This window comes from Neltuma alba, unplaced genomic scaffold, assembly GCF_004799145.2.
Source record: "Neltuma alba isolate B1F8T4 unplaced genomic scaffold, ASM479914v2 tig00013702_pilon, whole genome shotgun sequence".
In the NCBI taxonomy this organism is placed as follows: Eukaryota; Viridiplantae; Streptophyta; class Magnoliopsida; order Fabales; family Fabaceae; genus Neltuma; species Neltuma alba.
This window is the reverse complement of record NW_021637863.1, coordinates 6,971-21,560: the sequence shown is the minus strand read 5'-3', so window position 1 is coordinate 21,560 and position 14,590 is coordinate 6,971. Positions and strand designations below refer to the sequence as shown.

Below are 14,590 nucleotides of genomic sequence, written 5' to 3'. Positions count from 1 at the left end.
GACTACTATTTTTGAAGCAGTTGCTGTGTCAAAAGGTCTTAGATAAAGTCAATATCATCAACAGTGTATGAGCAGTCATTATCAAAAATTTGTAAATTGACAAATGAACAAATTTAAACATATGAAGAAAATAAAATAAGTAACAATTCAATTTAAAAATTCAACAACTATTACTAAACTAAAATTATATTTACTTACCTCGTCAAATTTTTTAATACATCCACTCTTAATAATTTCAAACATGTAATGGACAATGTAATATTTGCACTCTATTGACCTCGTTGCTTAGCACACTGCAAATCACAAGAAAATGATAATGCAAATTTATATATAAAATAACTGTCAGACATGTATACTTAGAACTTCCAGGATACAAAGGTATCTCTGTATCACTCTGCAAGCTATCATTTGTATGTGATTGTGCAAAGAACTCTACCCTTACATCACAAATCATATCGCTCATTCTATCATTTACGTCATCTATAACTTTTTTTTCTTCAAGTACTGAACTTGTTTCTACTTCACCATACCATATTCAACTTGTGTATCGAAGATTTATATCACCGTGAAGCATGTAATCCCTAATATCATCAATACTCAGTCGACTCTCATTTAAACACTTAACATACAGGCTAAAATACATTCTGTTTTTGCTAGGAGCATTTCTTTCAGCAAATTCAATAAATTGTTCTACTTCACCATACCATATTCCTCTCTTGTTCTCAAACCATTCATTTAACTATAATCCATTGCATTACTAACTAATAAATTTTGAAACATTTAATTCAAGACTAAATTCAATAAGGATTTTTGAACGATTTAAGAGTAATTCAATTCAATTTAGGAAAAAAAAAACAGTCAAACAATTCAAAATTATTGATGGCACTTTAATACAATTCCATTAAATTCCAACAAAATCAAACCAATTCAAAACTAAATTCAACAAGGTATTTTGAATGATTTAAGATTAATTCAATTCAATTTATGGGAAAAAAAAACAGTCAAACAATTCAAAACTAATGATGACAATTTAATACAATTCAGTTAAATTCTAACAAAATCAAACCAATTCAAAACTAAATTCAACAGGAAATTTTGAATTTATGATTAAATTCATCAATTTAATCTAATTCAACTTAATCCTAATAAAAATAAAGCAATTAGCAAATCCAACTCAAACAATTCAAACCAATTCAATTTAACACTAATTTTAGCTCTTTAATCTAGTTCAACTTAATTCAAACAAAAATAATGCAAATTCAAGACTAATGATAATAATTTTGTCCAATTGATTAAGGTCAATTATTTAATCCAACAATTTAAAGCAATCCAAAATATAAAAAAACTTGCTTTTTTAACTTTACAATCCCAACCACAATTTTCAAGTTTACTCATTTTGGAAATTTTTTTTGCTAAAGCTTCTTTCTTTTTGAGATAATACATCCAAAAAAATATCAATTTGCTATTAAATAAACCTTTCAAGATCATAATAATTATACTATCATTGTAATGCCATACTAATATATGAAAACTCTTTCTTAGACATTTTGACAAACGCCTTGTGTGCATGAATTTTCAAACAAGTTTAACAAACTTCTCCATCTGCGAATCTATTACCCAATCAACATATACAAGTTTAAAACTTTGTAAATACAATTCAAGATTCAGCAGCAACCACAAACCCACATTCTGTTGTAGCACAAGTAGAATGACCAAAAGGAGGAAGATTGCTTGTCAACTTACCTTATTCAGTACGCAGTGCTATCAAAGAAGGGAGAGGCAGATCGCCGAGCTGCAGAGGGAGAACGATGACCTTCTTTGTTCATTGGAGTCGCCGAACTGGAGAGGGAGAACGACGGCTAGCTCTTCCTCGTTGAGATAGAAACGCTACAGCATCGGCGGAGACGCAACTGCCGCCTGTTTTATTAGTAACAAACAGGAAGGAGCCAACTTCTCTCTGTTTTAATAAAACAGACGAGAATTTCTCGTTTACTGAAGACAAGAATACTCACTTTTTTCTCTTCCATTTTCATAAATAGACATGAATAGGGAAGGTAAAAAGTATGTTTTCTTGTAGTGGGGATGTCAAATTAAAATCATTGCAGAAGCAGGTGGTGTATTCTTAGAATACATTTCCAGTGGCAAGCTAACTTGCCTTCACAAGCTGGGAGATTTACTTTAATTAATTAAGTCTATTACTTCTTTGATGATTACTGAGCACAATTCTTCGATTAATAATCTATTTAAAGATTTGGTCTTTAATAAATCCCAATAGTAAGTATCATGCGATTTATGTAATCAACCCTACTTAGTGAGATAAAACTTTATTATTGTTATATTGGTGCACCCTCTGACTTTTATAAGCTTCTAGTGTCTGTTGCGCACAAAATTGATATGAAAATTGCAGATTTCTTTTACGGTCTTGGTGATTGTCACAGGAGGATGTATCTCCTAGCGGGGGACAAAATTTGTTATTCAAGGAGTTTGGGTGGCGTGGGGCTTCGGAAAATAGAGGATTTTAATTAATAAAACTTTGTGGGCAACTGATAAATCTTTGTTGAAATTAGTTTTGGCCCCAAAATATTCATCTTCTATGGAAGAGGGAGTTTTAGACAAATGAGCCTCACGTGCAATCTGGGATGTGCGACTATCATTAATGCGATAGTTGAGCCATGCACTACAATTAATATGGTCCATTATCCAATGCGGATTGATTTGGGTGCCCCAAAAAGCTGATTTCCTTGGTCCAGATTCAATGTTTTTTTATTTTTTAAAAATAATTATGTTAATAAATTTAGAATTTAAAATAAAAGATAATTTCTTAACTATTATTTTTTATTTAAAAATAATTAATTATCAATATTAAGTTTGAACTGTTCGGATCAAATTTCATTAGTTTAAAGTGAATGAGCTTTGAGTGCTTATTAAGAGTGATAGTAATGGGTGCTCAAACCTCATAAAATATGAATCATTAAGATTTTATTTTTTTATTTTTTAAGTAATTATTTTACCAGATGTAGAATTTAAAATAAAAAAATATATTAACTATCATTTTTAAAAATAATTTTTTATTCAAAAATAATTAATTAAAAAAGTTTAAATCTGAAGGGTCTTTTCAGAGTTGGAATAATCGGCAAAGCTCAATATCAAGATCTATTGCTAGGTTACAAATGAGGCATGTTCTCAGCAGACTTTTGAGTGGTGTCCTAGATTTAACTACTCCAAAAAGGTCCCTGATCATCTCTGTCAGGTTTCAAGGCTCTATTCTAAGGGCCTGTTTGGTACATTGGAATTGATTTCGATGGAAATGAAAATGGAAATAGAAATGGATATGGAGATAGATATGGAAATAGAAATGAGGTTTAAAAGTATGTTTGGTATGGTGTGGAAATGAGATCTAATTTTTATATAGAAAGACCAAAATACCCTCTTAAATTAAATTTTTAAAAAAATCCTAATCCTTCGTCTTGTTCACAAAAATCATCCACTAAGCTAGATTTTATGGAGAATGAGGGCTAAAAATATCAAAGCATAGGAAGGAACCCAAAAAAGAATCGTGTCTACAAAGAAGCCTGAAATTGCCATCTATCTCCGCTAGAAAAATGAAAGGCAGATGTAGAAGCCCCTAATGAATCTATCCAGGTATTTGGAGGAAGAGAAAAAAGGGCACAATAAGGACAATAAGGATCGATGGAAGCCTGATTTAGAAGAAAAAAGTGGTTTGCCGCCGACAATCGGTGAGTCAACAGTGAATTCAGCTTCAAAAGATCAATGAAGCTTTGTTTTGAGATTTCTGTGACTTCAATGCTGACGCACAATGGAGAATGGTGGAGGTGGTGCCGTCGTTCGCTTGCACCATTACCGGCGAATATGAAGATTGAAGACTCATATCCACAATCATGGCACCCTTGTTTTCCAATCTGTCAGGTGATAATGGAGGTCAAGGTTGCTGTTGGGATTATAGTCGAAGGATGACTGAAAAAATATGAATGGCAGAAATGTCAAAAATCTTAATTCCATGGAATTTTTTAGAATTCCATGGGTCAAGTGGTGGAAGCCAATTCTGGGCTTTTTGGTGGAATTGGGCTCCATGTGGAATTAAAATCTAGCATACCAAACAGGCTAAAATTTGAATTCCACCTTCAATTCTATTTCCATGATCCCCAATTCCATCATACCAAACGGGGCATAAGGGCCTTTCGTGGCAATCCCCCAGGAGTGTTTGGATAGACACTACCGATCAGAGCTCCAATGACAATGGGCGTCATTAATCCAAACATTTTGGAAATCGGTTCCATCGTCCACTTAAGGAATTGAGTTCTGCTTTTCTGGAATTCTATTATCTGACTATTTCATCCCATCACCCCTCCTTCTGGAAAAACCAAGGACAATGACGAGGATGATGAAGGATTGTGTGCGGATGACGCCAAAAGTGAACGACGCCTGCAAGCTCTTCAATCTGTCATCTTCTTGAGCCACCCTCCTTGTCACTCACTCCAACTTTTGTTCTTCAAGACAATGTGTTGTCTTTGATCATGGAATTCTTTAATCAGACATTTGTCTCCTCCTCCTCCTTAGATATGCGCGGTTGGTTTATTTCCTGGCGTCTGCATATAATTTGTTGGATTAAGGTGGATATAACAACTTTAAGTATTTTTTCTGGTACATCCAATATTCTGAATAAATTTTTTAAGTGCCTCCAGTATCTTAAAATATTTTTTTTTGCATATTCAGTACTTTAAAATATTTGTGCACTTTAACCTTAATTTGTTATTTGGTTTATTTTAATTTTATTTATATTCACATAGTAACATTAATCCAATTGTAACATGAGACTGTAGGAACTTGTATATTAATTTTTTAATAGAAAATGTATTTAACAAAAGGAAGACATCACAACAACAATCTAAAACTAGTTTGCTTCATCAACCTCCTCCTCTTGTTTAAGAGCAGGAAGAGTACAAAAAATTTTTTCGATAGTACATGAAGACTAGTAAGAAAAAAAAAATCACCAAACCTAAAATTTTTCTGAAAATATAGTTAATTAGAAGCTGCCAATCCTATAAAATAACATCCTATTATCCTCAATAAAATTACCTCCGACTTTAGTTATAAGACATTATTCGGATATAGTATCTCTAAAGGATAAGAAGTATCACAATTATTTTCTTTTTGTTTTTGTCAGAACGGCCTCTACACAACTAGAAAATAAGACAATGTTCCCATATCCTTTGGCCCAACAGATGTTTAGGCCATGCATGATTCTCCGTCATGTTCTTATTATAATTTTTAAATAACTAATTTAAGAATAATAAATAATTAGTTAAAATTAATTAAAAATAATAAATAGATTAGAAATTTGTTTTTGTTTTCAAATATACCCTTATAATAAATGAGAAAAAAATAAAGAGAATATGTGAGAAAATGTAATAAGAGAAAAATAATTAAAGATAATATTAAAAAATCGTATTAAATATTAAGATAAACCAAAATTGAAGTTTATAAAATAAACTATACTTTTTTAAAATTTGAAACTTATAAATAAAACAAAAAAAAAGACGGCTAAAGTAGTCACTTAATTTTATATGTTCTCCTTTTATTAAAATAATCTTAAATGTTCCATGAATAATGACTAAATTCTATAGAAAGTAATCTAGCCCCCCAGTAGAGAAAAGCGACACAAAAAGATTTGGCAGTTAGTTCCTATTCCCTGGAATCTTGAGGATATATTTAACTAAAGAAATAAGGCAGGGGAATCTCAAAAAGAAAAAGGAAAAAAAGAATTGTATCCCCCAAAAAAAAAAATTTGAAAATGAAAAACCCAGTCAACGCCTGAGGGCGAATTCGTAAATTCATAGAGCCTCCTTGAACTTTCCGTTTCGTTTTATGATTCTTCCTCAGCCGCAGGCATAAGGGGATTTCTGATATCTGATCTCGATCATTCTGCTTCCTTCTCTTTGCTCTGATTCTTAATCCTTTTTGTTTGTGTGCGATCTCCACAAGCTGATTTATGGATTTCAGCTGCAAAATTGATTCGATTGAAGTGGGTGTGATCGCAAATTTCTACGGGCAACAAGCATCTGATTTTCTGGTTCCATCGATATTTCAACCCCTTGATCGATTGATTCCTTGGTTACGGTTTCTACGGTTTGGTCTTCCCAAGTAATTTATAGCTTGCTCTCTTGTTTGATTTTTCAGGAAGGTATCCTTTTGTGTTCCTCGGTCAGTTCCCTTTCCCTTTTAAAAATTAAGTTTTGCTTGATGCATAGGTGAATTCTATGCAGAGGAAAATGAGAAGGAAAAGCAGATTTGGTTTCTGAGCATCGATTGAAATTTTTTCGAGTATCTAAAGCTTCTGATTATGCTACCTACTTCATGTCTTGAAGGGGTCGTTATAAACCAGTTTCTTTATATTTACTAAACTGAAATTTAGTTGATTTTGAACGCACTGAAAATATACTGTCTCTGTTGTAGCTAGATCCTGTTATAATGAATAAAGCATCATTTTTAACATCACAAAGCCTATCAGATGAGGGGAGTGATATACTCTGCAGGAACAGATTCCAGAGAGGAGAAAGGGTACTGGGCAGAGTTTAGAGAGACAAAAGGGAAAACAAAACCTACTAACAATATCGGCCAGTCGGTAATAATTCAATAATCTAACCAGTGTTAAAGCAATAATTGATTTTTATGTTGTTATACTCTTGTTATAAACTATGGTAAAGTCATATAATAATAATTTATTGATTTTGCTATTATTCTTCAATTATATAATATGACCATTTATTATCCATATCATAGATTCCTTAAGCTACCAAGTCATATTAGGTTATCTAGCCATTTCTGATTATTTCCCACTTATTGGGAAAAGCTCAAGTCATTCAACTTTTTTAGGCGCATTGGAGCGGAAAATGCCTACTTGAACCAATAGTTATGGCTAGTCGAAGGAATGAAAGATGCTTCAACAACTTTTGAGAGTCAAAAATTGCATTTCTTGTTAACTCATCTATAGCTTCCATTTTGTTCCCCCCTGATACGCCGAAAAGAAAAGGATCTATAGCTTCCATTAGGTGTACTTTTTTTCAAGTTGAATCTTTCTGCTACTTTCTTGCTTCAGAACTCAGGGTTGAGTTTTCCCTAACAGTGGAAAATGATGAGGAATAGTTATGGATATTAGGAGCACTATAATTATGGTTTGTATTTACAAGTAAAATGGGAATTTATGATATGGGCGGTAATTAGTTAAATACTTGTGAGTGAGGGTTATTTGGGTCATATCAAAGGTTAAATTAATTGTTATCTTAAAGGTTCAAAATTTCTAAGCGTTTCTTTCTATTTGGATTTATCAAACTTGAGACTAAAATTCGATTTTTTTTTTTTTTAACTAGAGTTCTGTTCTTTCCTTTTAACTTCCTGAACTTCTATTTGATTTCTTGCTGTGTTCTGCATCAAGAAGTCAAATTATATTAATTAAAATTTGTGTTTGTTTGAATTGAGTTGAAAGAACCAGAAAGTTTGATTTTTGATGTCATTGGCACTATTGTACTATGCTTCCTTTAAACTGACAACCAGAAAATTCTCATTCTTCTTTATGTTCTTTTATACCCAATGAAATGAACCAGTTTAAATTAAGTCTTGTTGCATCTGATGTGTGACTCCATATCGTTATTTTATATTTCTACTGTTGCTTGAGAATGATTATTTATATACTGTGTGTTTCGATTTTTCACAGTTTACTTGGAAAGTTTGCACATCGGGTCTTTTGTCATCTTATACTGGGCTCTGGTGTCTTTTACATAAGTTCTATAGTGCTAAAAGCGAAAGCAGTTGAAACGACTGTCTGTCTACTATTTTACGGTTAAAAACTGACCATGTCAGCCAGATCTTCCCTCAAGAAGATGTCGCAGGCTAAGGGTCAATCTTCTGGTTGGGCTGCTTTTGATTTCAAGCAGAGACAGAAACAGGGTCTTGAATCTGAAGTTGCCCAGGACCCATTCCCGGCTATAGCAAGCATACGCAATTCTTTGCCTCAGGGTGAGAAGTTGCTCAGGAATAACCACGCTCTGGTCAAGTCATTTTCTTCAGTCCTCCTTCCTTCTAATAATTTTCCAGCTGCGAAAGAGAATGGGAATAACAAAACTATGTTTTTAAGCGGTGACTCTGGTGGCAATCATCGTAGTGCTGTTCCTCTGAAAGATGCTACTTTAGCCATAAAGAAGCTCAAAGAGCAACATTGTTGGGCTGAAAATAGCTTGATTGAAGATGTGTTGGCTACTGTGAGTAATGATATTTCTAAGGCCTCAACATTTTTGGAAGCAATGGTTCTTCAGTCAACTTTGAAGAACATATTATGGCTTCTGCAGTCAATTCTGAAGATCAAAATGAATCAATTGTTCCTCGATCAGCTGCTTTGGCTGATATTCCATGTGATAAGGCAAATAAAGGCCTCGCTTCAGAAAATCCAACGGACCTTGCTCCTTTTGGTTCTACTCATTCTGGTCATCACAAAGACTATGACGAAGACCATGAAGGTGGAAATACTTCCCTAGTCCAAAGCTTCTCTGGCCATGAAAACTTGAGATTCAATACTGGTCTCTTGAACTCTGTTCCTGTTGAGCCTGAGTGGGAAGAGGATGATGTTTATTTAAGTCATCGAATGAATGCATTGCAAGTGATGAGGTATGAATGTTGGCTCATTCCTTTACCCCTGAGATGTCCTTGAAAATTGTCTGTTGCGTATTAAAATTTTCTGTATCCTGGGGTCAGTATTTGGCTAACTATGTGGTGTTTATACAGCATATCTTACTTGTACTTTGTTTGGTCAACCTTCGACAAGACCCTAAGGTAATATATTATATTTGTTTTACAGGTCAGCATCCCGACACTCAAAGGGAGCCACTAATGCTTTTCTGAGAGGTGATCATTTTTCTGCTCGGCAGCACTCAATGAAGGCCCAAGAGAACTTGCTTACTGCTCAAAGACTTAATGCTAAGGCTGCCAAAGAAATTTTTAGTATCAGGAATAGTGAAAATGATATATGGAGATTGGATTTGCATGGTCTTCATGCATCAGAAGCTATTGAAGCCTTGCAAGAATATCTGCATAGAATTGAAAGCCAGGGATTCTTAAAAGGTTCAAATGGAGTGAAGGATAAGGATGGGGTTGTAGATTTGACTTCTGGCTCAGTTAATAGCATGGATAAGCGAAATTTAGATAAAAAGCAGGCGCCTGTAAGGCTTAGGTCATCAGCTTTGGAAGTCATAACAGGTATCTTTACCTTTTTCACTATGGACAACTTTTCGAATATATGTTTGTGCTTATCTGGGTATTAGCTAATAGCCTAAGAAGGCCCTGGGAATTACTTTTTACCTCTGTTGATACCAAGCAACATGTCAACCTTTATAGCCTTGAAAGATGCACAAGTGTTGGAGAAATAATTTATTACGTCTAACTTATGTTGTTCTGTATTTTAGTTATCTTGTTTTATTGAAGGGTTATTTGCCCTTTCCAACGAAATTGCCCACTGCCCAGTCAGCCAGCCTTGAATTGGCTGAAAATACATCTCTTCTTATCACTTGCCACTGTCTCTAGGGGAATGATTTTCCTTAATGGTCCTATTGATTCTCGTGCTTGTTATTGGCTAAAGAAAACATCAACTCTGGGCTGCTAAAAGTATTTTTGTTGCATTAGTATGCATGTCACAGCTTATAAATTCCATGACAAATGAAATTAGAAAATTTAATTCTATAGAAGACCACCACGGGGATTTAGGAAGCAGGATAGAAATGATACTCAGTGAGTGAAAATCGGTAGTCTGAAGGAAGGGGAAAAAAACAGAAAAATGAATAAATCTTTTTTCCCATCTGTACAAGTGATGATGTAATTTTTATTACTTTGTTTTGTTGGTGCTATGATTCCCATGGCAGTGGATTGATTTGTTTTATGTAAACTGTCAACTTCCTTAATTACTGGACTAGTAACTTTATGTCCATTGGATGGATCAGTTAATTACCTATCATTTCGTCAGGTATTGGTAATCATAGTCGAGGACAAGCTGCTCTTCCAACAGCTGTGAGAAGTTTCCTTAATGAAAATGGGTGAGATATCTTTCTTTCTACAGAGGACATACCATGTACCATTGGAATCTAGTTCACCTTGCTTCTTTGTACCTCCTCATTTTCTTCTCACTTTAATTTAATGATGTTACTCTGCAGATACCGTTTTGAAGAGATGAGACCAGGAGTACTCGCTGTGTGGCCCAAGTTTCGTCGAAGTTGATTTCTGACCTTGTGGGATCTATGCAAAATATGTCATTGTACCATTTCAATGCTTCATCAGGACTGCTGAGCTAGTTTTAGCAACACTTGATTCTTGTCAATTGAGATTTCCCTCTTTAGGTGGAATCGTAACAGGTTATCTTTGTAAGTTCAGGAAGGGAAAACTCGCTTAAAAAATTATGATATTGAAGCAATATGCTGTGTGTATAAACATCTGCAAATTCAGATCCATTGCTGATATGACGTGGCTCAGCCTGGGCCGGCTATTCACAATGTGGACGAGAAAGATACGCGTCCCTCCCCTTCAAAAGCTAAGTTTAGAAACTTTTGAATTGTCGACCAGTCGATGTCTTTGTCCTATTGGTAGTGAATGAATGGTTTCCAGTATTTATTTAAGAAAAACATTGTCAACAAGTCACAGTATTCGCTGCATGTGGAATGGTCTCCTCCTGGTTCATATATGTGTATGTATATGTATGTATATATGTGTGTATCCCATTTTCAGATTGGAATAATTTGGGGGAAAAACGTGTCCAATTTTTCTTTCTTTTGCATATTCCATAATGTACCAATGCTTCAATAAACAAAAGGTACGTGTATAGCATTTGAAAAGAGGTAATACAGATTTCATTTGCAAGATGTTAACAGTTTACTTATGCATGTAGTTCCTTTACCTTCTTCATTCTTCCTACAATTTTATAAAATATTCAAGGGTTAAGGTACAAGTTTACTCTGAGAGTTTTTATTCAGAAGTGCTAGGTATTTAGAAGTATTTTTAGGAGCAAATTTGTCGTGAAAGTTTAAAATTACAGTAATGTTACTTTTTTTGTTAAAAATGTTAACGGTCAACGTTATTATTTTAATAGTCAACGTTTGTTTTTTTGACGGCAGGAAATATTTTAAACTTCTGAATACCTATTGTTTCTAAGTAAAAATTTTGAGATAAATTTGCATCTTAACCTATTATTCAATCTATTGATGTTTACTTTTTAATGTGGTACGTTTATTGATGTGTGGATGTAAATAATTATGTGTGCTTTCTTGGATGTCCCATCCTAAAATATTAAAAATTTTACTAATCGGTTGGTTGAATAGAAGTAAAACTCGGTTTCTCTTAAATAAGGTTAAGAGTTTGAAATCTGGAAACTTAGGAAAGAAGTCACATAAAAAGGGTTATTTCAATTGAATTTGACAATACTTTTATCCGGTATAAGAATATTTGCATCAGAAAATTCTATCAGTAAAAAACCTTAAAATTTTTCCCATCGTGCTGTGTGATAGTTATAAGATAATAATCCAATATCAATCTCTTCTTCGATTGTTTCCAGACTCATCCTAACAGCGTATAGTAAGATGAAAGAAAACCGTCCTAAAAATACATACAAATCGAGCGTATCAGAATTCACAGTGAGGAACTTACAACTCCTATTTAATTGGTTTTCAATATTAAAAGAAGAGACTCACATGAAGAACCTAGGAACTATGAAAATTATTAAAACCCTTCAACTGAAGCGCCTTCGAATCAATAGTAATATGACAGTCTCTGAAGTTAGCGCCATTGAAATTACCATGAGTCTGTCCTGCATTCAGAATAGCATTAGTATTGTTCTGTGTTGTTGCAATATGAGAAGCCCCGCCATTATCATTAAAGTTGTTGCCACCTTGCCCCTCTTCTCTCACCTCGGTACTGATCATCATCTGCTGATGAACTACTCTTACCTGTTTCATAACATCGTGCGGAGGCATACCTTGTACATGATCGACCTTACATAAACCAAGTGGTCGTCTGATAAAATCATGGAACTCACAGTGTGGTCCACCAAGATCCACGTCAAGGCCTTTCCAAGGATTACACAGTATGCGAATGAAATATGAAAGAACAAAGCCCCCAGAAAAGCCAGTATTGAATTGAATTTCCCATACGTCTCTTGTTATTCTATACAACCATAACTGACCTGTTCTTTGTCGAAACTTATCTTGATACCTTAAAAGTGACACTCCTGGTACTGCTGTTCGTACTATGAAGCTCCCTTTTGATTCATCAACTCGAGCGTCTCGAAACATAACAAGGCCATTGAGATTATCTCTCTGAGTTGAGAGTTCCATGTCTACTCTTACTGGATTACCTTCACATAAGCAATCAGAGAGGGTGAAAAGCACCTTGTTTCGACTCAATCTACAATAAGAAACGCAAGTTTGTGATGGGTCGTAACGTGAAGAGTAAACAAGAGCGAACTCTTTGAAGAACTCTTCACTTGACCATGCGTAGAGCTGGGCTTTAACCGTGGGGTCTTTAGGCATGCTAGGGCGCAATAAAGGAGCTGTGCCCCAAGTGGAACCCCTAAGCATGCGAAACATTCTCAAGGAAGAGAAGAGGAGAGAGGAGAGAGGAGAGAGGGAGGTATGCTGGATGAAGAACGCAATTAGGCAATTAATATGGAATATAACGAGTCTGTGAAAATTAGCATAAATCCTTAAGAATAACTTTTGAATTACTTTTTTCTTAAGGAAGAATTCAATTCCATTCAATTATTGATAATTGCAAGAGGACTTTTCATTAATGAAAATATATATTCGAATACATCCAGCCATATCCAAGGTGAAGGATAATGGAACCTCTCAAAGAATTTTTAAAGTTATATTATCCCTGTTTGCTTTAGTTCCTCAGATTTTTAGGAATAGCACTAGGCATTTCAATATAATTAATTAAGCACATATACCTTTTATAATTTTATTATAATATAATTATGTTTGGCTGGCTATATAACTAAAGGAATTTCATTCGTAGAAATCATGATTGCTTAGAAATTGGAAATTTACGTTCATAATTTTATATATCTATTAATTTGTTGCCCTCCTTTTAAAAAATAAGTCTATGATCATTACCATTTTATATATTGAGCTGTAAAAAGATGTTGATAACAATGATGATGGTGTTTTGGCAAGAAAAGCAAAAAAAAAAAAAAAAACGATGGGGATGATGTCATCATCATGAGGAAGAAGGGAGAAGAGGAGGAGTAGGAGAGCTATTTAATTGACAGAAACCAAGTTTGGATTCTTCTCTCCTCCTGATGTTCTTCATCCTGTAACTCTTCTGCCTTTTTCTCCTCTTTGTTCTCCTTCTATGGAGGAGGACGAGGAGGAGATGGAGGAGGATAAGGAGAAGCAGGAGAGGAAGAGGGAAAAGGAGGAGGAGGAGATGGCGACTAGCAATAGTTCTAATCAACGCACTACCGATGATCATGTTGGGGAGAAAAAGTTTTTATTAAAGAAAAAAGAAGAAAAATATTTTAATAAATGTAATTTAATTTTTAATTTCATTAGAGTCTTTTGATATTTCAAGGAAATCTTCTTAAATTAAAGGATTAATTTAACCGGCATTACGTCGTCCCATAAAATTAGGGACCTAATTGAAATTATCTGTGTATATAGATATATGCAGAAACAGTTGGGATATTGGCAGTGTGGTTCAACTTTTATTACCGGTTTTAGTCTAGTTTAACCGAGCCTGTCGAAGGACCTAAAAATGCTATGTTAAACAAAAGATCTTCTAGGGTAATAATGTAAGTGCAATTAATGTAAGAATAGTTTTCCACGTGTTGAAACGAAAGAAGGCAATTAAAACTGGGTGTTGCAGGAAATTAAAATGCAATCAAAACAGCTAAATACGACTTCTTTGGTCTTATTTATCAGGGGTTTTCAGCGTATTTTACATAGACAAAAAAAAACTTAAAATACATTAACTCTTTATTAAAATATAACAATTTTTCAACTTTAACCATTTTCAATATATACACCTTTTAAAAAAATAACTACCTACACTATAATAAATAAAGAATAAAATAGTACATTCATGCTGAAAATTTAATGAGGTGACTTATAAATAGGACAAAAAAAAACCTTCTCTCTCTACCCTATAAACTATTCTAATCCTATTTATAAAGCACTTCCAGCATATTTTACGCATACCAAGAAAAACCTTAAAATACATTAACTTTCTATTAAAATATGACAAATTTTCAACTTCACCCATATTCAATATATACACCTTTCAAAAGAAATAACTATCTACATTATAATAAATAAAGGACAAAATAGTACATTTGCACTGAAAATTTAATGAGGTGACTTATAAATAGGACAAAAAAAAACTTCTCTCTCTACCCTATAAATAGAACCAGAGGAGTAAAACACTTTTAAATAAAGCAAACTAGCACTAAATAGGAACTTGGACAAATGGATAACAAACAGATGGAAACATGGTTAATTTGGCCGAGAGATTCAAGTGAATGAGCGAATCCAATTGTAATTAA

General features: G+C 33.8%; 2 protein-coding genes and 1 long non-coding RNA gene across 4 annotated transcripts; 2 read left to right on the top strand and 1 right to left on the bottom strand.

The window, feature by feature from the left end:
• Nucleotides 1–5,919: 5,919 nt before the first annotated feature.
• LOC114738877 (uncharacterized) lies at nucleotides 5,920–7,811 on the top strand. Its single transcript, XR_003739563.1, has 2 exons — nucleotides 5,920–6,643; nucleotides 7,733–7,811. It is a non-coding gene; the product is annotated as an uncharacterized LOC114738877 (long non-coding RNA).
• An 8-nt stretch (nucleotides 7,812–7,819) lies between these two features.
• LOC114738876 (uncharacterized) lies at nucleotides 7,820–10,691 on the top strand. Its single transcript, XM_028926943.1, has 5 exons — nucleotides 7,820–8,548; nucleotides 8,584–8,679; nucleotides 8,870–9,267; nucleotides 10,028–10,097; nucleotides 10,215–10,691. The coding sequence occupies exons 1-5, from the start codon at nucleotides 7,872–7,874 to the stop codon at nucleotides 10,276–10,278; spliced, it is 1,305 nt and encodes a 434-aa protein (XP_028782776.1). The 5' UTR covers nucleotides 7,820–7,871; the 3' UTR covers nucleotides 10,279–10,691.
• Nucleotides 10,692–11,533: 842 nt separating this feature from the next.
• Nucleotides 11,534–12,647, bottom strand: LOC114738878 (uncharacterized). 2 transcript variants are annotated; one of them, XM_028926944.1, is made up of 2 exons: nucleotides 11,742–12,647; nucleotides 11,534–11,646 (listed from the first exon to the last, which is right to left on the bottom strand). In XM_028926944.1, exon 1 carries the CDS (start codon nucleotides 12,633–12,635, stop codon nucleotides 11,751–11,753), a length of 885 nt encoding a protein of 294 aa, XP_028782777.1. In that variant the 5' UTR covers nucleotides 12,636–12,647; the 3' UTR covers nucleotides 11,534–11,646; nucleotides 11,742–11,750. The 2 variants fall into 2 exon arrangements, with proteins under 2 accessions (XP_028782777.1, XP_028782778.1); XM_028926945.1 differs by having other exon boundaries at nucleotides 11,534–11,857; nucleotides 12,233–12,647.
• Nucleotides 12,648–14,590: the final 1,943 nt, after the last annotated feature.

Bases quoted from the DNA above. Each gene is read 5' to 3' on its own strand.
- LOC114738876 (XM_028926943.1), top strand. From the start codon at position 7,872: ATGTCAGCCAGATCTTCCCTCAAGAAGATGTCGCAGGCTAAGGGTCAA. The intron at 8,680-8,869 runs GTATGAATGTTG...TTTGTTTTACAG, and splicing joins AATGCATTGCAAGTGATGAG to GTCAGCATCCCGACACTCAA. The intron at 9,268-10,027 runs GTATCTTTACCT...TCATTTCGTCAG, and splicing joins AGCTTTGGAAGTCATAACAG to GTATTGGTAATCATAGTCGA.
- LOC114738878 (XM_028926944.1), bottom strand. From the start codon at position 12,635: ATGTTTCGCATGCTTAGGGGTTCCACTTGGGGCACAGCTCCTTTATTG.